This window comes from Oryza glaberrima, chromosome 10 (genome assembly GCF_000147395.1).
Source record: "Oryza glaberrima chromosome 10, OglaRS2, whole genome shotgun sequence".
Classification (NCBI taxonomy): domain Eukaryota; kingdom Viridiplantae; phylum Streptophyta; class Magnoliopsida; order Poales; family Poaceae; genus Oryza; species Oryza glaberrima.
This window is the reverse complement of record NC_068335.1, coordinates 3,588,420-3,612,379: the sequence shown is the minus strand read 5'-3', so window position 1 is coordinate 3,612,379 and position 23,960 is coordinate 3,588,420. Positions and strand designations below refer to the sequence as shown.

The window sequence follows — 23,960 nt, the reverse complement described above, 5'->3', positions numbered from 1 at the left end:
AATATCTATCACTTCCATATATCTATATATTCTTATAAATTGAAATATACGCTCCTTGGTTTTTAATATACTCTCCTCGGTTTTTAATATACGACACCATTAACTTAGACATATTCTAATCATTCAGCTTATTAAAAAATTATAAACATAAAATAAATATGTAAAGCAATGATTAAAGAACCTTTAATGATAAATCAATTTATAAGAAAATAAATGACAATTACATATTTTTTAATAAGATGAATGGTCATACATATATGAAAATTAAACGGTGTCATGTATTAAATACATGAGCGAGTATCTACTTTAAAAAATCATATATTTTCCAATCATAAAAATATAAAAGACATAGATTACATATATGATTACAAATATATATAAATCTCGCTTCCCCCACTTTCGTTCTTTTCCTTCCTGTATATAGGTGAGATAATAATTATTATTATTAGTGATAATAAACTTTAAATAATTATAATTCTTACAAAGATTATATATCATTATATGACTCTTTACAAAATATTCTTCACAAAATTAGCTCTACAATACTTAAAAATAAAGTCTATAAAATTATAATTTTTACCCATTAATTAATAAATAAAATATTTTTTTTCTTAAATCGGTGGACCATTCTATACTATTATTTTCAAATAATGAAATGTTTAAAAAGCAAAGTTTACAATATTTTACATTTTTTATCCATTAAATTAACAATTAACAATTTATATTTACTAATTTATACTTAATTAGTGAACCCACTATTTTAGATTATTTTTAACATTTTTTTGCATCGCCAGATCTATTTTTTTTAAACAATAAAGCCTTTGAAGATCTCCCTCGGGCCATCCACACAAAGCAATTAGCACGTGTCATTGCCTTCTACATGCATGGTGAAGCGTAGTACTTGTACGGTAGTACCTGAGGGAGCTAAGGTGATCACCACTGCCACAGCTCAACAGCTTTGCGGCGAGGGCCTATCAAATCATCACTGAATAATGATCGGATTTGTTAATAATATAAAACCAATTTGAAGGAGTGAGTAAAATATATACTTAAAAATAATTTTTGTACATCGTAAGTGGTAGACACGTATAAAACCCAGATCGGACCAGAAAAGTCTACCGGTACCGGAAAAATTGGATCGGTCGGTTGGAAAAAAAACCTTATACTGATCAGATCGGGAAAACCGTTTACTAGCAACAAAAGACCAGAAAAAGAATCGGGAAAACCAAATCGGCGGAAGGACCAACACACCAGATGTGCATATATTATGCAAAGATCAAGGAAATATGCATGGGTGGCGAGATTGGTAATTCGCAACCACGCGCGCACACCCGCCTGCGCGAAGATGGACAGGTGGCGTGCAGAGAGGAGGGCCGTGCCGCGCGTGGGATTTTTTTTCGCTTTTTTTTCTTTGTTTTATTCGATTTTCTTTGGTTTTTTCTTTTTATTTTTTTTCGGTTTTCCTTTTTTTTTGCGTTTTTTTATACGTACGGGATACAAAGTTTACATACGTGTATAAAAGTTTGTATAAGCTCAAACACAAACTTTTTATACGTGTATACAAAGTTCGTATACACGCATACAAAGTTCGTTTACGCGTGTACACAACCTTTGTATACGTGATGTATTTTCTAGTTTTTTTTTATTTTCAACTACGTACGTATGTAAAGTTTGTATACGTCATATACAAAGCTTTTATACGTCGTATATAAACTTTGTACACGTCGTGTGTAAACTTTATATACATGTATATTTTTATACATACAAATAAAAAATATATTTTATATATGTACGTATGTATTGCGAATCTTGTACGCACAAAATATATACAAATAAAAAATATATATGTACGCACAAAATATATTTTTTCTATGCGAATCTTGTTTACAAGTCCACATTCCATTCCTCCTGTGTCGTCTCAGCTTCTCGTGTGTCATTACAAATTCTCGCATGCTCATCAAGGGTCTAATGGGGCGAAAGGGCCTGTAGCCTAGTGGTTACAAGAGCCTCAGTAGCACCTGAGGTCCTGGGTTCGACTCCTCGTGGGAGCGAATTTTCCAGGATTTAAATCTCTTCAGGATTTGCCGGCCTAGTCTTTGAAGATGCTCATAGGGTAGGGGTGAGTTTGTGTGCGTGCGATCATAGGGGTGAGTACGCACATAGGAGTCTTCGAAGATGCTCATAGGGTAGGGGTAGGGTTTGTGTGCGTGCGATCATAGGGGTGAGTACGCACATAGGGTAGGGGTAGGGTTTGTGTGTGTGCGTTCATAGGGGTGAGTGTGCGTGCGTTGTAAGTGTCTGCGTTGTACTGTGTAATTCTCAAAAAAAAATCAAGGGTCTAATGGGAAAATTATGTGTCTTTTTTGAACGCAGTGGTAGGATTCCACGCCCACATAGGTAGAATATGACTCGAGCAAGAGGAGCTGCAGCAAGCGCTTTACTGGCATATCGAGGCAATCATTCGAGTCTGACTCGATAAAGCGATATGTCACGCCTGCATGAGAACACGGTCGTCCGACTCCGACTCGATAAAGCATATTAAAACTATAATTGAATTGGGTATATAACTCTTAATTTTTCCTTCATAGATAGAATTGTATTATTCATTGCAATTAAAATACCAACATATACCATTATACTATTATAATACCCGATATGATCTAACAATCTTATACTCAAAGTTATTATAATTGAAATAGGTACTTTGACTTTATCCGTTACAACGCATGGGTATTTTTGCTAGTATTAAAAAAAATAAAAAATCGGAGGTAGTAATACGGAGCAATAATAACAAACATGTATGGCCAAAGTGTTACCATGCACACCCATGGCACAAATCAGGATAAGATGCAGCAAATATTCATGTATGAGCCAATGTTTGGCATGGTTTATACTATTTATTTGGATACAGAGAAAAAAGGCAAAGGAAAATAATGAGTATATGCGTATGGGCTTGGGCTGCAACATGCGCGTGCACCACGTAACGTTAAGCGCCGTCCTCGTTTGATCGTACAAAAACATCGTACGCGTAACATTTTCCCCGATGCATGTCTGATGGACTAGCTTTCCTTTTATATATTTTCAGTTGATTTTTACGGATATATGTGTAGACACTCGTAGATAAACAAGGGAAACACGGGGGACAACGACAATGCATTTTACTTCTCTCTAGCAACTTTAACAATCTCTACTGCACAGATTGCTACAAATCAAAGCAAATTAAGCTAATTAAAAAGATTACAAGAATGAATTCATGAGTCAGGACACTAGAATTAATGGTGTCGACGACCTAACTACATGTTGTTCTTCCCAGCTGCTAGGTCGGCGAGGCGCCTGAGTACGGCAGGCGAGTCCGCCGCCGCCGTGAACCACCCAGGGTTCTGGGATTCGGACCGAGTGGACCGAAACTCGGTGAAATTCGCCCATCTCGGTGGAGCCCGAGACAACACTAAACCGGCCAAAAAAATTCGGCCCAATTTGAATTTTCAGCCCAGCCCAAGGTCCAAAACAGCCCTCAAGTATTTGCCCTAGTATAAAAGTGCAAATCTCGCACCAAAAAACCCTAGTTCACTCGTTCTCCTCCCTGTGCACCTTCTCTGGTGGCGGCTGGTAGAGAGACTAAGACGGAGACGCGGAGCAGCAGCTCCGGCGTCCTCCTCTGTCTCCAGCGTCCTCCTCCGTCTCCCAGCTCCATCTCCTCCTATTCCCCTCCACCATCTTCTCCTTGAGTCCCTAATCCTCATTCCCTCATGGTGGCGTCGTCCGGCAGCGATGGCACCGGTGGTCAAGGCAATGGCGGCGGCAGTCGGACGAGGAACAGGGGCAACGCAACAGCACCAGATGCACGCATTGGTGTTGGTGATGCTACCGATTTGCCACAAGGAGCTGCGGTGCCACGATCTCCACCAGCTTGCCAAGGTAAAGGAACAATGCCCCCTGTTTTGTTAGAACTAATGATGTTTGTGTGAAATGTATAGCAAGGCCATATATGTCTTTGTTGCTTGTCCTTTGGCCAGCATACCTGTTCTGCTCTATATTGCAAGGTCAAAACACATGCAAATCTAGTGTCTTTTGTTGAGCAAAGATCCTCAGTAGATAATGATAGTTGGCTATAGATGGATATACTTTAGTATAATGGGAGCAGATGCCTTTCTAATTGTAAAAAAAAACAAGATTCTATGCAGTACAGAGTAATCATCTGAAGCCTCAAGAGTCAAGACTAGCAATTTAATTCTATTCATGCTGATGTTTATTTAAAATCTACCCATTCATGCCTTCTTAGTTCTATGCTTGGATTAGCTTGTGAATTTTGCAGCCAAATGAATGAATGATGCACAGAAAGCAGCATAGTTTTGAGTCCATGCTCTATAGCTTGGTTAGCTTATTACTAGTTGAATTAAATTGATACGTGAATTTCCTACCCCTTTTTTTTTGCTAATTTTATGCATGAAATTTTCTTTGGACAGTAGGTCTAGGAAACATTGAAGATGTGTGGAATCATGGCACAAAGCTTGCTGGACAGGGCTTTAGATGTGGGTATTGTGGGTTCACAAACAAAGGTGGAGGTGCAACCCGACTAAGGGAGCATCTTGGTGGTATAACAGGCGAAGTGATGCAACACTGTGCCCCCGAATGTGCGGCATGCAATGAGGGAGGGTCGACAGTTGTCAAGGAAAAGGAAAAGAGAGAGAGAACATAAAAAACTCTGCTTGGAGAGAGAGCTTATGCAAGGGCTAAATGGTGGAGAAGAGGTGATTGATCTTGGAAGTGATGAAGAAGGGCAAGTTCAGATGGCAATAAGAAACTCATTGAGAGATAAGAACCTTTCTCGTGCAATAGAAAGAAGGCGTGGGAGTGGGAGTGGTGTCCGTGTTTCTCTTGGTAAAAAGAGTATCACTGCCTACTTTGATAAGGACTTGGCACGCAGCAAAGTATCCTTGCAGCCTAGGATTGACACTGTTCTTTTGGAGGGATCTAGAGAGAAATTGGGCCAAGCTTGGGCAAAGTGGTTCCATGCGAACGACATTGCTGGGTTGAAAGCTGATTGTCCGTACTTCTGTGCTGCAATGAAACTTACTCAACAACTAGGCGCTACAGCACAAATTCCTACTGCCAATGGAATTGATGGGGAATATTTGCAAGCAAACTTTGAGGAAGCAGAACATTCTCTTGAACAGTTCAAGCAAGACTGGAAGCAATATGGTGTGACTGTTATGTGTGACTCATGGACAGGACCTACCGGCATGGCTATCATCAACTTCATGGTGTACTGTAATGCACGCATGTTCTTCCATAAGTCTATTGATGTATCTGCTCACAAGCAAAGCGTAGGTAAATGTTTCTGCATGATATATCAATGTCCCTCAAGTTTCCTTCCTTTCCTATTAAGTTCTTGCTATGCAATTTGCTGTGGTTATTAAGTTTATGCTATGCAATTAGTTTCAACTATCAGCTGCAGATAAAAACTGTATTTACTGCCAATAGATACTAAAATTAATTGTTTCGTTGTCACTTAAGTTGTCTTCCTTTCCCTTTAAATTTCTGCCATGCAGTTAGTTTCAACTATTAAGTCGAAATATAAGTTGTATGTATTACCAATAGATACTAAAAATAATTGTTTCTTTGTCACTTAAGTTATCTTCCTTTCCCTTTAAATTTCTGCCATGCAATTAGTTTCAACTATTAAGTCGAAATATAAGTTGTACGTATTACCAATAGATACTAAAAATAAATGTTTTGCTGTCATGCAGATTTTATATATGAAGAGATTAGAAAGGTTGTTGTTGAGGAGATTGGCCCTCAACTGGTTGTCCAAATCGTCACAGACAATGGGTCAAACTACAAGAAAGCATGTGAGAGGCTTGTTGCACAGTATAAGCATATCTTTTGGCAACCATGTGCTGCTCACACTATCAACCTCATGCTGAAAGACATTGCTAAGTTTCAGAGGGTTAATAATGTTGTTGCAAGTGCCAAGTTGATCTGTAGGTTCTTTTACAACCATAACAGGTTGCATGATGAGATGAAGAGGATGATCGATGGGGAGTTAATAAGGCCCAATGTTACGCGTTTTGGAACTGTGTTCATGTTTCTTCAGAGTTTTCTTGACAAGAAAGACAAGCTCCGAAAATGGATGGTTTCAAAAGATTGAAAAGAAAGTGATTGGACAGATGATGAGAGCTATGACTACACTGAAGCATGCTTGACAAGCAGTACATGGTGGTCAGCACTGGAGTGGGTAGTAGGTGCAGTGAAGCCACTCTATTTGGTGCTGCGATATGCTGATACACAAAAGAATTGTACACTCCCTGGTTTCAAGACAAGAATGATGGCAGCCATACATGCAATGGAAGCTCAGCTTGGTGGAGGGTCACGTCAATTCCAAGCATTCATGAGTAAGGTGACCAAAAGAGTTTGCAAGATGGAAACAAATACACTAATGGTTGCAGGTATTGATCAATCTATTAATAACAAATTAACAATTTACATATGTACTGCACTGGTTATATTTCTAACTTCTCTTTTCCACCATTCACTTGTAGCTGCTGTTCTTGATCCGGATACTCACTATAAGTACAACTTCAGCAAAAATCCTGTATATGCTTTGGCGCTAACAGATGCTTTGGAGAAGATGGCAGAGACACCCGATGATGCCGTTCAGGCAATTAAAGAAGTAGTGAATTTTAAGGAGTGCATTGGGAGGTTTAATCGGCATGTGGCACGTGCTGGAGCGTCATCTATGTCCCCAAGTAAGTCTTATCTATCCTATCATAGTTCTATCTTTAAGCACTTTAAGAAAGAGTTGTAATTAAATGCTAGTTCATATGGATTATCTCTTTGCTGTTGAAAAATATCCAGATTAACTAATGTAATAACGTGGATAAATTTTGCATTCATTTTTATGTAGTAATTAGCATATCTTTCTGCAATTAAGTGAGTAATCAAATTACCTTTATCTGTAATGATATTCTTATTTGGCAGGTGCTTGGTGGTTCCAATTTGGAGGAGAAGTTCCTACCTTACAAAAGTATGCATTACGTATTGTTTCGCAATGTGTGTCATCCAGTGGCTGTGAGAGAAACTGGAGCACTTTTGCATTGGTGCATACGAAGATTAGGAACCGACTAAGCTACGACAAGCTACATAAGCTTGTGTATGTTCATTATAACTTGAAAGTACGTATCCAAGAGAATGAGAGTGGACAACAAAAGGAAGTTGATCCATGTGCTATCATGTTGGATGCTGCAGTATTTGATGAGGAAAATCCAATATGGGACTGGTTGGATAAGTCCACTGATGAAGTAGGCCCTTCTTTGATTGGAATGTATCAGAGCTTTGAGAGGGATTTTGCTGCTGGTGGTAATAGGAAAGGGAGGAGGGCAAGAGTGGATGTGGAGGGTGAGGAGATTGAGTTTGAGGAAAGTGAAGATGGGGATGAAGAGGATGAATTTGATGACGCCTCATCTGGTGGTGAAGATGATAACAATCATGATGATGGTATTGATGAACTCACTGCTAATAATGATGACAATTGTGATGAGCATATGGGAACCTCAACATGGGTTGACCAAGATGAGCTTGTGAGAACATCAACCAGGGTTGATCAAGACATAGAAGCTTCAGCTGGATCTGGACGACTCAAGCGAAAGAAGGGGAGAATCCAGAGCCTCTACATGAGAGAGTAGCAAGTCACTTATGTAAGTTGCATGTCCCATTTATGATTTTGGCTAGTGTTGATTATATCAGTTTCATGCTTAAGTATAATACTCTCTGAAATAATAATATTTGTATCTTCATGAGTTTTTGTTCTTCTGCCAATTTGATTGTGCTTGGTTTGACATTTTTCAGCCATGCTGAGCATATTTTGTACTTGTCATACCATTTCCAACCAGTTGATCCAGTTGATTCACCAAAAAACATTATTAATATGTTTTATGCATGATGTTCAGGTACAGTCCAGCAACTATGGAGCATTTTTTTGGGGGCATATATGATCATTCGGCGTCATGGTTGGACACCATCAAAGTGAATGGTGCCAGTGACAACTGACATTTGATAGCTGACTTTTGGGTGTATGGCTGTAATTCTTTTGGGTGTATATATGGTTGGACTGTAATTATTTTAGACTTTAGACTCTATGATGGAGTGATGACTAGACTTATGGACTACAATTATGTGGTTATGACCATGAACTTGCTATTAGCAGTATGCATATGCAGTTATGAACTTGGCTTTAGCCTTTAGGACTGCATTATTGCATTTGTAATGAACTTGGAAGTAAAACTGGTACTACTGTTATTCTGGTTATTCTGCTTGTGTGCTGATGCTTGGAGCCTGGATGATCCTTCGATGATTTTAGCTAGTTGTCTGATGATTGTTTTAAAATTTGCATCAATGGTGTTATTCTGCTTATGTGCTGAGGCCGGTATGATCCTTTCTTTTTTCCCCCAGTTTTCAGCTTGTTTGTTTAAAAATTGCTGCAAATTCGGTCAAATTTTGTCCGAAATTTCTGAAATTTCCGAAATTCGTCCGTTTCGGTGAGGCCCGAATTTTTTACGCAAATGAATCCCAGAACCTTGGAACCACCGGTGCTCCAGTGCCGCCTCCGCCGTCATCCTCTCCCGGTGGTCGAACGCCAGCAGCCCAGCCAGCACCTCGCGCCCCGCCGGCGACAGCCCCGGCAGGCCATCGAACGCCGGCGAGTCCTCGGCTCCGACGTCGCATTCTCGCAGGTCCAGCAGGTCGAGGACATGGTCCTCACACGTCTCCGACGAGGTGAACACGAACCTGCCGGTGAGGAGCTCGGCCATCACGCAGCCCAGCGCCCACATGTCCACGCCCTGGCCGTAGAACCGGTCGCCGGCGACCTCCTCCGGCGAGGTGAACCGGAGCGTGCCGACCAAGAACTACTCATACGGCGGCATGACCGGCGTGGCGTCGCCGAAGTCGCAGTACTTGAGGACGCAGCCCGGGCCGACGAGGATGTTTGCCGGCTTGACGTCGCGGTGGATCAGGCCGGCGCCGTGGATCGCCGCGGCGCCGGCGAGGAGCTGCCGCATCAGGGCGTGGGTCTCGGCCTCCGAGAAGGGACGGCCGACGGTGAGGTCGCGGAGCGTGCGGGTGCCGACGAACTCCATGACGAGGTACACGTTGCCGCTGTTCCATGGGTCGGCGGCGACATCGAGAAGCTACACGACGGATGGGCTGCTGCGGCACGCGGCGAGGCAGTCGCGTTCCCGGCCGGCGAGCGCGACGGCGTCGTGCTGCTGCAGCTGCTGGCCGTCGTCGAGGTCTCCACCTGGCGGGTGGAAGCACTTGATCGCCACCGTGTCGCCGGTGCGGCGGTCGCGGGCCTTGCGCACGACGCTGCACGCGCCCGCCCCGAGCGTCCCCAGGTTGTCGTAGTTGTAGATGTTCGTCAACGTACTGCAGCGCGACGCACCGGAGCAGGCGTCGCCGCCGCCGTCGGCTGCCGGGTGCTTGCTGGCGATCGTCGCGGCAGCCATGCCTCCGATCCCTAGGTTGTTGGAGAGCTTGGCAACAATGGTGAGTGGTGGAAGGCTGGATGGGAATAAGAGGTATGCAGAGGAATGGACCTATCTCGATCGAAGCTGCTCTTATGGTGAGTGGCTGTCGTACATGATGGACTCGGATTAAGAATGCGCGCGTGCACGCGGCAAATCGATGCCGAGTCAGATTCGAACTTGGAGCTGTAAGTAATAAGTACACGTCTCGCATGTTTTGTTTTCCATGGTTTTTTTTTTCCTGATTGTGTTTTGTTGTTTGCTTGTTTTGCATATTTGGCGTGTAGTTGCATGCATGAGTTGATATTGGCTGATATATTATTTCATACTAAAATTACATTAACCTTACTATAAACGTTTATATATATATATATATATAAACTATTCTACACCCGGGTATAGTATAGCTATTCTATACCCCCCTCCCTCCCAAGGGTCACACCCACCTCCCCCTCCTTACCAAGGCCCAGAACCCACCTCCCACCTCTATGAAAGGCCGGTCAAAGCCCCCTCCCGCCGGTCAAACCCGCCTGCTAACTCCCCCCCACCCACCTCTTCTCAGATCTCGTCCCACAGAACATGCAGTAACACGACGACCAATGTGCAGTAACACTGTGTCTTATGTGTAGTAACAACGTTCAAATATAGTTGAAATATAGTCATGACGGATCTACTTTTGATAAGCACTTTTTTTTCTAGCATCATGGTGCAAACGGTTTTGAAAAACCTTACATCACTTGGGAGATATTGTTCTTCAAAGCTTGACTTTTTGTAATTTGTCTCTCCACAAGTAGTAATGCTATACTATTACTTGTTACTACATGTCTGTTGTACGTTACTACAATCACATAGCGATGTTACTGTAAGAGTGCTAGAAACACTATAAGTTCAGTAACAATGCATCTTACTGCATTTTTTGGATAGTGTTACTGCATCAACATGTAGTAACGTGTAACTGTCATGCAGTAACACTTCCACTTTTGTACAGTAATTCAGTTCTCGTTTTGCAGGAACGGCATAGTAACATGATGGTCAACGTGTAGTAATACGACTGCTTTCCGCGGTAATGACGTCAAAAAATAGTCATGATGGATCTAATTTCATTAGGCACTTTTTTACGAGCACTATAGTGCAAACGGATTAGAAAAACAAGATATGATCTGAGAGATTGCTCTCTAAAGATAGAGAGTTACCTCTTTTCAGTTTTCGTCTCGTAGGAACGGTGTAGTAACACGATAGTCAATATGCAGTAACATGACTAATTTCCACAGTAACGGCGTCAAAAAATAGTCATGCCAGAAGTGCAGTAACAGACTACAAGTTTTGCAGTAAGTATCATGTTACTGCACTTCTACAGCCATGCCAGAAGTGCAGTAACAGACTGTAAATTTTGCAGTAATGTATCATGTTACTGCACTTCTTCTATAACGTTACTACTGAATTATAGTAACATAATGATATCTAATCACACAGTGTCATATGTTGAATGGGTTAGGAGAGCTTTTCATGAACCATGAGCTCATGTGTTCAAATCTTGAATTCACCAAATTATTTTTAATTTTTCTAGAAAAGAGAAGAAAAAAAGGTTTATTTCCAAAAAAAACAGAGAGAAAAGAGGAAGAGAAAAAAAGCCAAGAAAACGAGAGAAGGGAGATCGAGCAGGGAGGGGAGGCGCTAGAAGAAAAAGGGGAGGGGAGGGGAGAAGGGAGATCGAGCAGGGAGGGGAGGGGAGGAAAAAAAAAGGGGAGAAGAGAGATCGAGCAGGGTGGGGGAGGCGCTAGAAGAAAAAGAGGAGGGGAGGGGAGGGGAGAAGGGAGATCGAGCAGGGAGGGGAGGGCTCCAGAAAAAGGGGAGGGGAGGGGAGGGGAGGAAAAAAAGAAAACGAGAGAAGGGAGATCGACCAGGGAGGGGAGGCGCTAGAAGAAAAAGGGGAGGGGAGGGGAGAAGGGAGATCGAGCAGGGAGGGGAGGGGAGGAAAAAAAAAGGGGAGAAGAGAGATCGAGCAGGGTGGGGGAGGCGCTAGAAGAAAAAGAGGAGGGGAGGGGAGGGGAGAAGGGAGATCGAGCAGGGAGGGGAGGGCTCCAGAAAAAGGGGAGGGGAGGGGAGGGGAGGAAAAAAAGGGGAGAAGAGAGATCGAGCAGGGTGGGGAGGGCGCCAGAAAAAAAAAGAGGAGCGCGCACAGGAGACGTAGGGTGCGGGACCGGAGGGGAGAGGGATGGAGGGGGAGGGGTACAGAATAGTTATTCTATAGGGGGGGTGTATAATCGTTTATATATATATATATAAACGAGAGTTGTTAAAACTAGCATATTGGAAGATTAATCGGCCAAAATAACCATGAGCGGCCACAATATTATAAGTCTCTTCCTCTTGACCAAATCTGTAACCCTCATTAGCAGATTCGTTTTCAGTGGTTTCCCTGATCAAACTAGAGGTTACCAAGGAACCATGCATAGCACTGAATAGGGAACCGCCGAATACACCAGCTACACCTAACATGTGAAATGGATGCATAAGGATGTTATGCTCTGCCTGGAATACAATCATAAAGTTGAAAGTACCAGATATTCCTAAAGGCATACCATCAGAGAAACTTCCTTGACCAATAGGGTAAATCAAGAAAACAGCAGTAGCAGCTGCAACAGGAGCTGAATATGCAACAGCAATCCAAGGACGCATACCCAGACGGAAACTCAGTTCCCACTCACGACCCATATAACAAGCTACACCAAGTAAGAAGTGTAGAACAATTAGCTCATAAGGACCGCCATTGTATAACCACTCATCAACAGATGCAGCTTCCCAAATTGGGTAAAAGTGCAATCCGATCGCCGCAGAAGTAGGAATAATGGCACCAGAGATAATATTATTTCTGTAAAGTAAAGAACCAGAAACAGGCTCACGAATACCATCAATATCTACTGGAGGGACAGCGATGAAGGCAATAATAAATACAGAAGTTGCGGTCAATAAGGTAGGGATCATCAAAACACCGAACCATCCGATGTAAAGACGGTTTTCGGTGCTAGTTATCCAGTTGCAGAAGCGACCCCACAGGCTTGTACTTTCGCGTCTCTCTAAAATTGCAGTCATGGTAAGATCTTGGTTTATTCAAATTGCAAGGACTCCCAAGCACACGTATTAACTAGAAAGGAAAGCTAGAAATACCCAATATCTTGCTTCAGCAAGATATTGGGTATTTCTTTTTTTTTATTTTGAATCTTTCTATTCTGAATTCAGTTAACGACGAGATTTAGTATCCTTTCTTGCACTTTCATAACTCGTGAAATGCCGAGTTGGTACGAATTCCCCCAATTTGCGACCTACCATAGGATTTGTTATGTAAATAGGTATATGTTCCTTTCCATTATGAATCGCGATTGTATGGCCAACCATTGCGGGTAGAATGCTAGATGCCTGGGACCACGTTACTATTGTTTCTTTCTCCTCCTTCATATTGACCTTTTCTATTTTTGCCAATAAATGATGAGCTACAAAAGGATTTGTTTTTTTTCGTGTCACAGCTGATTACTCCTTTTTTTCCATTTTAAAGAGTGGCATTCGATGTCCAATATCTCGATCGAAGTATGGAGGTCAGAATAAATAGAATAATGATGAATGGAAAAAAGAGAAAATCCTTTAGCTGGATAAGGGGCGGATGTAGCCAAGTGGATCAAGGCAGTGGATTGTGAATCCACCATGCGCGGGTTCAATTCCCGTCGTTCGCCCATCCCATTATTGCAAATTCCAAAAATGCAATTTTCCATATTCCTAGTTACGTATTTACTTACAGCGACGAAGAATAAAACTATCACTATATTTTTTCCTTTTCCTAGTTCTTCTTCCAAGCGCAGGATAACCCCAAGGGGTTGTGGGTTTTTTTCTACCAATGGGGGCTTTCCCTTCACCGCCCCCATGGGGGTGGTCCACAGGGTTCATAACTACCCCTCTTACTACGGGGCGTTTACCTAGCCAACACTTAGACCCGGCTCTACCCAAACTTTTTTGGTTCACCCCAACATTACCCACTTGTCCGACTATTGCTAAGCAGTTTTGGGATACCAAACGGACCTCCCCAGATGGTAATCTTAAAGTGGCCGATTTACCTTCTTTTGCAATCAGTTTCGCTACAGCACCTGCTGCTCTAGCTAATTGCCCACCCCTTCCACGTGTGATTTCTATGTTATGTATGGCCGTGCCTAAGGGCATATCGGTTGAAGTAGATTCTTCTTTTCTCTCAAAAAACCCCTTCCCAAACTGTACAAGCTTCTTCCAAAGCATACGGCTTTCTAGATATATATGACGATCTCTAGACTGATGGATCTTATATGAATCGTATGATGAAGTACCACATGAGTGGATGTATAGGAAAGGAATCCAAATCTGCCGAATCGCTCATGTTATGATCTTCTACATCCTAGGTCTCCGCGTTCCGTCATCTGGCTTATGTTCTTCATGTAGCATTCAGATCGAATGACTCTGTGAAATTACATCGATACTTCTACATATTATGGGTAACGTAGGAGACATCCCTATTTTCCCCCGGGGGTCTTAATTACCACTGCTTAGCTTTCAATTCGCCTCTGACCATCAAATTAAATGTGAATAACCCGTCCTCCTCTCTTTGAAACAAGGGGTGCTTCCGGTATATATATATATATATATATATATATATATATATATATATATATATATATATATATATATAGAAAAACTATTCTACACCCGGGTATAGAATAACTATTCTATACCCCCCTCCCTCCAGGGGGCAAAACCCACCCCACACCTCGGTCAAACCCGCCCTTCACTTTTCCCACCACCTCCACTCTTCTCAGCTCTCGTCTCAGAACGACGTAGTAACGCGATGTTCATCGTGCAGTAACATCATGTCTTACTTGCAGTAACAATATTGAAATGTAGTCATAATATAATCATGACGGATATACTTTTGATAAGCACTTTTTTTCTAACATCATGGTGCAAATGGTTTTTAAAAGTAGTACATGATGTAAGAGATATTACCCTTCAAAGATTGGTTTTTTAAAAATTTGGCTCTCCACGATACTATATCATAAGTATTACTGCTGATCTGCTATGCGTTACTGCAATCATATAATGCCATTACTACAAGATGTAGTAACGATTATAAGTTTCATAGTAACATAGTGTGTTACTCCGATTACTTGATAACGTTACTGCAAGAATATGTATAGTAAGAAAAAAAAGTGCAGTAACATGGAGAGAGAGATGAATTGGCTCGGTTTACTTATGGGGCAAGGGTAGAGAGAACCTTCAAAGATTGGTCTTTTGAAATTTAACTCTCCACAAGTGTTATTACTATCTATTGTACGTTACTACAATCCCATCATAACATTATTATGAAAGTGTGGTAAATTTTATAAGTTTTGCAGTAACAAAGCGTCTTACTGCAATTCTTGAATAGTGTTACTGCATACACTTGTGGTAACGTGTATCTGCCATGCAGTAACACTTACACTTTTGTGCAGTAACAAATATATGGTTAGCATATAGACTTTTAACTCATATATTTTTGTTTCGATTCCTAGTTTAGTACAATTTCACTACGATGTTACTATCAAAAGTGCAGTAACATCCTATATGTTTTGCAGTAACGTGACGTGTTACTATACTTATACGATAATGTTACTACTAAAACATAGTAACTTGTTATGAGTTTTGTAATAACATATATATTTCTCTTCTACTTAGCTTCTTACAACTATGGAACTTTGTGTCCTGTAGAGTTGTAACAGTTTATGTGCTTTTACAGTAATCGAGTATGTTACTACTATTTCTTCTCGAAGATTGGTCTTTTGAAATTTATCTCTCCATAAGTAGTAATACTAAATCATTATTGTTACTACTTTTTATTGTGTGTTACTACCATTCCATCATGACGTTACTGTATGTGTGCAGTAACAACTATAACTTTTAAAGTAACAGTGCATGTTACTGCAATTTCTTAATAGCGTTACTGCAATAACAGGTGGTAACAACCAAACACAGGTACAGGACCTATCACCCACTTTAAACTAGTAAAATGTAAGTGCAAGTGATATCTTTTGAATTCACATCTTTAAACAATAATATCTCTCACACCACATATTATATTTTTGAACCGTTTGCACCGTAATGCTTTAAAAAAAAGCTCTACAAAACTAGATCCGTCATGATTATATTTTAACTATATTTTATTAGTGTTACTGCAAGTAAGGTACAACGTTACTGCATGGTGGTCGTCATGTTACTGCACCGTCCGTACGAGCCAAGGACAACAAATAGGTGGATGTGGGAGGAAGTTAGCACATGGGTTTGACCGACATGGCAGCGATTTGACCGTCCTTTGACCATGCTTTGACTGGGATGGGAGGTGGGTTTTGAGCCCAATAAAAGGAGGGGGAGGTGGGTTGGGCTCTTGAGGGGGAGGGGGGGTATAGAATAACTATTCTATACCCCGGGTGTATTATAGTCTCACCCTATATATATATATATATATAGATATATATATATATATATATATATATATAAACTATTCTACACCCGGGTATAGAATAGCTATTCTATACCCCCCCTCCCAAGGGCCAAACTCACCTCCCCTCCCTTTTAAGGGCTCAAAACCCACCTCCCACCTCAGTCAAAGTTCAGTCAAAGCACCCCCACGTCGGTCAAAACCCGGTCAAACTGCCTACCAACTCCCCCACCACCCACCTCTTCTCAGCTCTCGTCTTGCGAAACAGTGCAGTAACGCGACAGCCATCGTGCAGTAACACTGTGTCTTACGTGCAGTAACAACATTCAAATTTAGTTAAAATATAGTCATGACGGATCTACTTTTGATAAGTATTTTTTTCTAACATCATGGTGCAAACGGTTTTAAAAAATCATACATCACATGAGAGATATTGTTATTCGAAGCTTGGGTTTTTTGGATCTTAACTCTCCACAAGTAGTAATACTATAGCATTACTACTTGTTACTACTATCTGTTATGCGTTACTACAATCCCATCGTGACGTTACTGTAAGTGTGTAGTAAAAACCATAAGTTTTGTAGTAACAATGTGTCTTACTGCAATTTATGAATAGTGTTACTGCATAAACATGTGGTAACGTGTACTTGCCATGTAGTAACACTTCCACTTTGTGCAGTAACATGTATATTTAGCATGTGAGACTTTCAACCCATATTTTTCTTTTGATTTCTAGTTTACTACAGTTTCACCACGATGTTACTGCCAAAGGTGCAGTAACGTTCTATATGTTCTACAGTAACAAAGTGTTTTACTGCGGTTCTTGGATAGTGTTACTACGTAAACATGCGGTAATGTGTAACTGTCAGGTGGTAACGTGTATATGTCGTGCAGTAACACTTTTACTTTTGTGCAGTAACAAGTATATGGTTTAGCATCTAAGACTTTGAACCCATATATTTTTATTTCAATTCCTGGTTTACTGTAATTCACAACAATATTATTGTCAAAAGTGCAGTAACGTCATATACATGCATGCAGTAACACTATATTGGAGGGAGGAGACCGGTTTTCTTAAGAAGAGGGAGGAAGAACAATTTCTTGAGGAGGAGAATATGTAGATGCATTTTGAAGTTTAAACCTCCACATGCACTACAATATCATTGTGAAAACGGTTTTAAAAAATAATACATATCTTGTGAGATATTGCTTTTCAAAAATTGGCATTTTGAACTTTAATCCTCCACATGCAGTAACAGAATGTGTAACTTGCAGTAACAAGGGCCTATACATGCAGTAACATGGTTTTACCAAATGTATAAAATTGTTCAAAACACTCCTACATCAATTAGACCTCGCTCAAAGCCACCAACAGACTTTACCTATAGCCCACCTATTCGATCTTCATCTCGTAAACATGACATAGTAAAACTACAATTATCGTGCAGTAACATAGCTACTTGGAAGTGGTAACATGCACCTATCATGTAGTAACACTTCTACTTTTGTGCAATAACAAGTATATGGTTAGTATGTGAGGCTTTAACCCACTAATACCAGTCACTTGACTGTAATAACAACCTATATATTTTGTAGTAACCGGATGCGTATCGTCACTACAAGGATTTAGCACGTATGAGAAGATAAATTTTTACTAAGAAAACTCTCTCACAACTGAGAAATAGCCTACTGCTTAGTGCCATGTGGTAATTTGAGTTGAAGGTCTTGAGTTCTATTCCCATTGAAGGCAAATTTTTCCTTTTTTTTCTCTCTCAAAAAAAAGGGGAGGGGTGGAGGTGGGATCGGGAGAAAAAAAGGGAGAGGAGGAGCGCTCCAGAGGTGGGGGGAGGGGGAGTGAGCACTCCGGTGGGGGAGGAGGAATCGCGAGGAGGCACGTGGGGTTGGGGGGAATCGGGACGGGAGGGGAGGGGGGTACCTTGTGTAGAATAGTCTCACCCTATATATATATATATATATATATATATATATATATATATATATATATATATATATATATATATATATATATATATATAGATATATATATATATATATATATATATATATATATATATATATATATATATATATATATTGAATCTATTCTACACCCCCCCTCCCATGGGTCAAACCCACCTCCCCCTACCCTCCCTAGGGCCCAAAACCCCCCTCCCACCTCAGTCAAAGCGTCCTCCCGCCGGTCAAACCCGCCCACCACTCCCACCCCCGCCCACCACTTTGCTGCTCTTGTCTTGCAGGAATCGTGCAGTAATAGGACGGTCATCCTGCAGTAACAAGATAACATTATTGCAGTAGCAACGTCAAAAAGTAGCCATGATGGATCTTGTTTCGTTAAGCGTTTTTTTATGAACTTCATGGTGCAAACGGATTGAAAATACAAGATATGATGTGAGAGATATTGCTCTCTAAAGATTGAGATTTACCTCTTTTTTAGTCCTCGTCTCACTGAAACAATGTAGTAACATGATGTCCAATATGCAGTAACACCTCTGCTTTTCGCAGTAAGAACGTTAAAAAGTAGTTATGATGGTTCAGTTTCGTTAAGCACTTTTTTTATACGAACGCCATGATGTAAATGGGTTAGAAAAATAAGACATAACGTGTACGTTAGTATTCTCTAAAGATTGAGATTTAAAATACTCTAGATCTAAAAAAAACATTACTACTATAGGGCCACTGTTACTATGCATGTTCTCTGTTACTGTAAATTTCGTCATATTGTTACTGCTAAAAGGGCAGTAATAACCTGTAAAGTTTACAGTAACAACCTATACATTTTTGCAGTAACATATGATGTTACTACCCTTCTGAGATAATATTACTACGGAATCATAGTAACAAGGTATGATTGTTATAGGTACATAACTGATTTGTTCACAAATCATCATATGGTGATTTGGTTAGAAGTGCTTGCCATGAACCATGAGATCGTGGGTTCAAGTCTTGAATTCACCAATTTATTTTTAATTTTTCTAAAAAAGAGAGAAGAAGGAGGGAGAGAAAAAAAAAGAGGGGGAATCGGAGGGAGGGGGTGCTGGGGGGAGGGAGAGAGGCGGGAGGGGAGGAGGTGGGGACGGAAGGGAGGTGGGAGGGGGTGTAGAATATTTATTATAAGGGAGGGGTGTATAATAGTACTCTCTCTCTCTCTCTATATATATATATATATATACTACTTAAAAAAAATAAGAGATGCTTCCATCGTCCGTTAAAAAAACCGGACGGGCGAGAAAAAAACCGGGCGGAAAAACCGTAATTGTCCGAAAAAAAGGCAAAAAAAACCGATTCCCTGAAAAAATTGCAAAAAAAACCGGCGAAAACCGGCGAAAAAACCAGACGAGCGATTAAAAAAAACCGTAACCGTCCGATCCAAAAAAAAGCCAAAAAAATAATACGATTCCATACGTGCCAAAAAAAGGACGAAAAAAATCTCCGTGAAAAAAATAGCGAAAAAATAATTAAAAAAGTCGACTCCTATCCGATTCCCTCTCAGAAACAAAAAAAATCCGACTATAGATCCGATTCCCCCAAAAAAGAAAAGGCGCCACTCCTTTTGAGTCCGAGATACCCGCCACCACTCCTTTCGGTTTCAATCTATACCGTGATATCTCTCAAATCTTGGTGAAATAAAATGATGTGCCAGATTGAAGATCTGTTTACAAAAACGGAACCTATAGGTCGAGAGCATTCCATTTTTATATTACTTTAATTTTTGGGTTTGTACTTTTGCATTTGAGACCCTGTAATTTTTATATTTACATTTGAGTCCCTATAATCTTACAATAATGTACTTGTGGTCGTTTTTGATAAAAAATAAAATAAAATAGAGAAAACAAAAGTAGAAAGGTGCATAAAAAGAAAAACAACAACAACAAAAGTTCTGTTTCCCTAAGTCCTGTATTGGAAAAAAGCAGAAAAAAGAACATTTGAAGAAAAAACAAGCAAAAAAACGCGTGAGAAAAATTTTGTAAAAAAAGGCAAAAATAACACACACGAGAAAAGAAAAGAAAAAAAGAGAGAAAAATATGGTTTTCATTGTAAGTAAAAAAGCAAAAAAAAAAGCTAAAAAAACTTTTAGAAAGAAATGTGCCATTTCTGAATGGTTTGAGAAAATCGCGCAAGAAAAAAACACCGTTTATAAAAAAACAAACCGCTCATTAAAATACAAACATTGTCATTGACATGATTATTCATGAAAAACGTATATTATCATTAGAATTTTTTCACCCGTTGCAACGCACGGGCATTTTTGCTAGTGTATATATATATTGCGTACGAGAGGGCTATGGTAATATTGAAGGGCTTGCGTAAGCAAGTTGAAGATATTCCACACGAAGTGCAAGTGGTTGTTGGTGGCCCGAGTCAAGACGATCCAGCCCGAAGAGTACCACCCGTTGAAATCAGCCGTTAGCCGCCTCCAAAGTCACAAACAAAGGGAAGGACCCGTGGACCGGACGAGGAGATTAAGCTAGGTGCCAAGGGTAAGAAGATGTGCACACGGGAGTGTGGCTGGTGTGGACTTATGGATGGTCACTACGCAAACACATGTCCGACAAATCCCGCAAACTTTGAGAAAATTAGGAAGGCTTCAAACAGGGGGAAGGGTAAGATGGGCAGACCGTGAGGATCAGGGCGGGGGCGCCGCCGAGGGAGGAAGACTGGAGTATTTGCTAGGGGAGGTGGTGAAAAAGGTGCAAGTGGGGTGGACGTTGGGGGGCCAACACTGTGAAGACGCCTGATGGACGAATGGGAGTCGGGTGGTGTTGCAGACAATCACAGGGGAGTGTGTGGAACCAATGCAGCAAGTGATGAATCAGTTGGTGAGGATGGGTGGGAGGAGAACGGTTCTCCTTAGTAACGCTATTATTTGTTTTATGATTGACATTTTCCTAAAAATGTGAACTGTCGTGTACATGGATAATTTGTTCAAATTATTCTGCTTTTGTTTTAAGCAGTAATTGCGTGTGTGAAATGAAATGGTCTTAAAATTTCGCATTGGTAGTTTGGTCGTGTAATAGCACTCGTCCGTGTGAAATTGGATGACATAACTTAACAGAGAAAAAATGAATGTGATGGAAGAAAATAAGGTTCAAATCTCTCCGTTTGCCAATATTGATTGAAAGGTAGTATGTATGTAAAGATAGAAACATTATATACACCGTCCTGTAGTTTGCATAACCAGCAGAGTGTTGCGGATAAGGTAGGAAAACACATGCTATGTTTGTTAAAAATCAAAAGCAATAACCTTAGTGATAGTAAGGAGTTAAAGAATAACCGGATTTGACATCGCACCAATGATAATGTGACCTGGTAGTTCAATGTGAGGTATTAGTTAAATATTAACAATATGTATCGAGGAGGGAGTAGAAATGATGCTCACCGTTAGGTAAGAAAAAGTGAAGTGTTTTAGAGGTTTCAAATAGGAATAAAGACTAACCAGAAAATACGGTGTGAGAAAACAAATTAAAAAAAAGCATTAGTGATTAAGCCTTGGTGGTAATGTTTGTTTGCACTATAGTTATTACATAAGGATGTAACATGTAATGAAGTGTGGAATTTTATATATAATAAAAAAATCACAAACGTGGTTCATGAAACAAATGGTGATGAAGTGTCATCACTTGCTACATTTTTATGGATTGCGAGAGAAAACTGAAGATGTTGACAATGATAGTTGAAGGGATGAACATTATTGATGAACTATGACAAGATAAAAAAGTGGTATGAAAACAACTTTTGTGCCGCTTGAACCGTGTGCCCGGAGAATGAACATCCTTCGGTGGTGTCTGGTGATCTCTGAAGAATAACCAATCCTCGTTCAGTAGTTCAAAGTCATCGTCGTCGTCGTAAGCTGGGTGGTTCCTATTGGGGTAATTGATTGGGTGCCTCTCCGGAGGGTTCATATCATCGACGTCCGAAGGTGGTGAGGGACATGGGGTCGACATGTACCCAAGATCTTCCGCGAAAATCATGCCATCTTCTTCCATAGATGGTGAAATCGGGAACGGGTAGGGTGGCGACGGTGGAGGAGGGCTTGTCACACGGAATTCCGCGGGTAGCTCATATGTTTCTTCGTTGTTCTCCCGCTAGGGAGGGGTGGTCGGAGTTGCGGTTAGGGATGGTTTCGGTGGATCGACGTGATCCCTTTTGGTGGTACGGGGAGGAAGGTTTTCATCCATGGATGTTTGTGTTTGTGGATTGACGTTAGATGTACATGATGTGTGCTTATATAATATCCCCAAGTTAACTACCGCATAAAGGAAGGAATAGATTTGATTTGATCCGGCCCGGATATGTGGGCGGACATGTAGTTTTGACGATATGATGGTATCATGGATTATCGATCAATCATGCCATCGTGATCTAAAACGGATACACCCCTGATTCAATACGAGTTAAATCATAACTTATCAAAAAACTTATTATGCAATGAAGTTTGGTTCTGAGTTTAAATATTACTTGCGTGTGGACGAAATGGGATGAACAGCGGTAGTGCAGAGCTAAGAGGAGTTATAAATTAACTGATAGTTAGTATGTGGCTATTTATGGTGGTTTTCAAGCTTTGATTGTTTCATGAAATCTCGGTGAATGAAGAAATAGTGATCTTAACGGATCCAACCCTGATTCGTAACGAGCTAATACATGAGTATAACATGGCGTGCGCAAAAAATAAAAGAAACTCTGCTGTCAGTTTAATGGATAAATTCTGATCAAAATTTTTTAAGGGCTACTCGTTGGAAGGAAGTTTATAAACGAGTTAAAAAATTACTAGCGTGTGGTGTACTGGGTGAAGAGCGATAGTGCAAATTTATACCGAGTTAAAAAATTAGTATCTGTTAATATGTGGGCAATTATGTTGTTTTATATTGTTTTATTGATTCATGAAATATCAGTGAATCATGCACTCGTGATGTTAACGGAACCACCCCTGATTCGGAACGAGTTAAAGCATAACTACAACATGTCATGTGCAAAACATATGAAGATCCGATCCCAGTACAAGGTGGAAAATCCGATCGAAAAATATATAGTGCTAGTTACTGGAAGGAAGTTTATCAACGAGTTAAAAAATAACTTGAGTAAGCAATAAAGTATGTGAACATAGAAAGTGCACAGAAAAATAGAGTTAAAAAATAACTTCCAGTACAATAGTGTGTCATTTGGTCGAAGTTAATTAATAACTGTGATATGAAATGTTGGCAACATTTGACTGCACTGTTGGGGCTCAAGTCCAAAATCATTGGAAAGGGAGTGCGAGAAAATACGAAATAAAATAGTATATTTCTAGCATGAGAGTTATTTTGTGTGTAACATATCAACTTGAGACATACCACTGTCCGTCCGCATAAATATATAAGTGGTTTAAACAACCGAAGTCGAACTTCTTTGAAACCACATACTTGACAGGTTTTAGAGTATTTACATAACATAGTGCATTTTATAGCTGGCACCATGACAGCCGCCACCACACACAAAACCCCCAACCACAGCAGCCAGGAAAAGCAAAGTCAAAGTGATTCATTCAGACAGAAAATCAGTCTGACGACGGGCCATGGAACGGCACGATATCTGGGTGGTGCGGAACGGCGATATTGTGTTCACTGAAAATTAGTTGGTGGAGGATGCTTGATCGGATGATCGTCGAGTTGCCCTGTGGTATAAATTTTGAAAAATAAAAATCAGGGATTGTACATTTGTTACAATTGTGAAATGTATGGCTGGTTCATAGTGTTTACGGTGTAGAAATTGTTACCGGGATGATCATTGTCTCGATGGGTTCCCTGTTGCCGTCATAGGCCTCCATGAACCTCATGATGTAGAATGCGCAATCGTTAGAACAAATAGCCATCTTGGCGCACGGCATGGGAGTCTTCCGGAATCCGCCGAATCTACAGAACTTTTTTGGCAAGGCCGTCAGGAGTGCGTCA

General features: G+C 40.6%; 1 protein-coding gene and 1 pseudogene across 1 annotated transcript; one reads left to right on the top strand and one right to left on the bottom strand.

Moving 5' to 3' along the window:
- The first annotated feature begins 3,749 nt into the window (after positions 1 to 3,749).
- Positions 3,750 to 7,685, top strand: LOC127752673 (uncharacterized; annotated as a pseudogene).
- Positions 7,686 to 11,792: 4,107 nt separating this feature from the next.
- LOC127752672 (photosystem II protein D1-like) lies at positions 11,793 to 12,683 on the bottom strand. The gene has a single exon (XM_052278078.1). The coding sequence runs from the start codon at positions 12,615 to 12,617 to the stop codon at positions 11,793 to 11,795; it is 825 nt and encodes a 274-aa protein (XP_052134038.1). The 5' UTR covers positions 12,618 to 12,683.
- Positions 12,684 to 23,960: the final 11,277 nt, after the last annotated feature.

Coding starts and splice junctions, on each gene's coding strand:
- LOC127752672 (XM_052278078.1), bottom strand. CDS start 12,617: ATGACTGCAATTTTAGAGAGACGCGAAAGTACAAGCCTGTGGGGTCGC.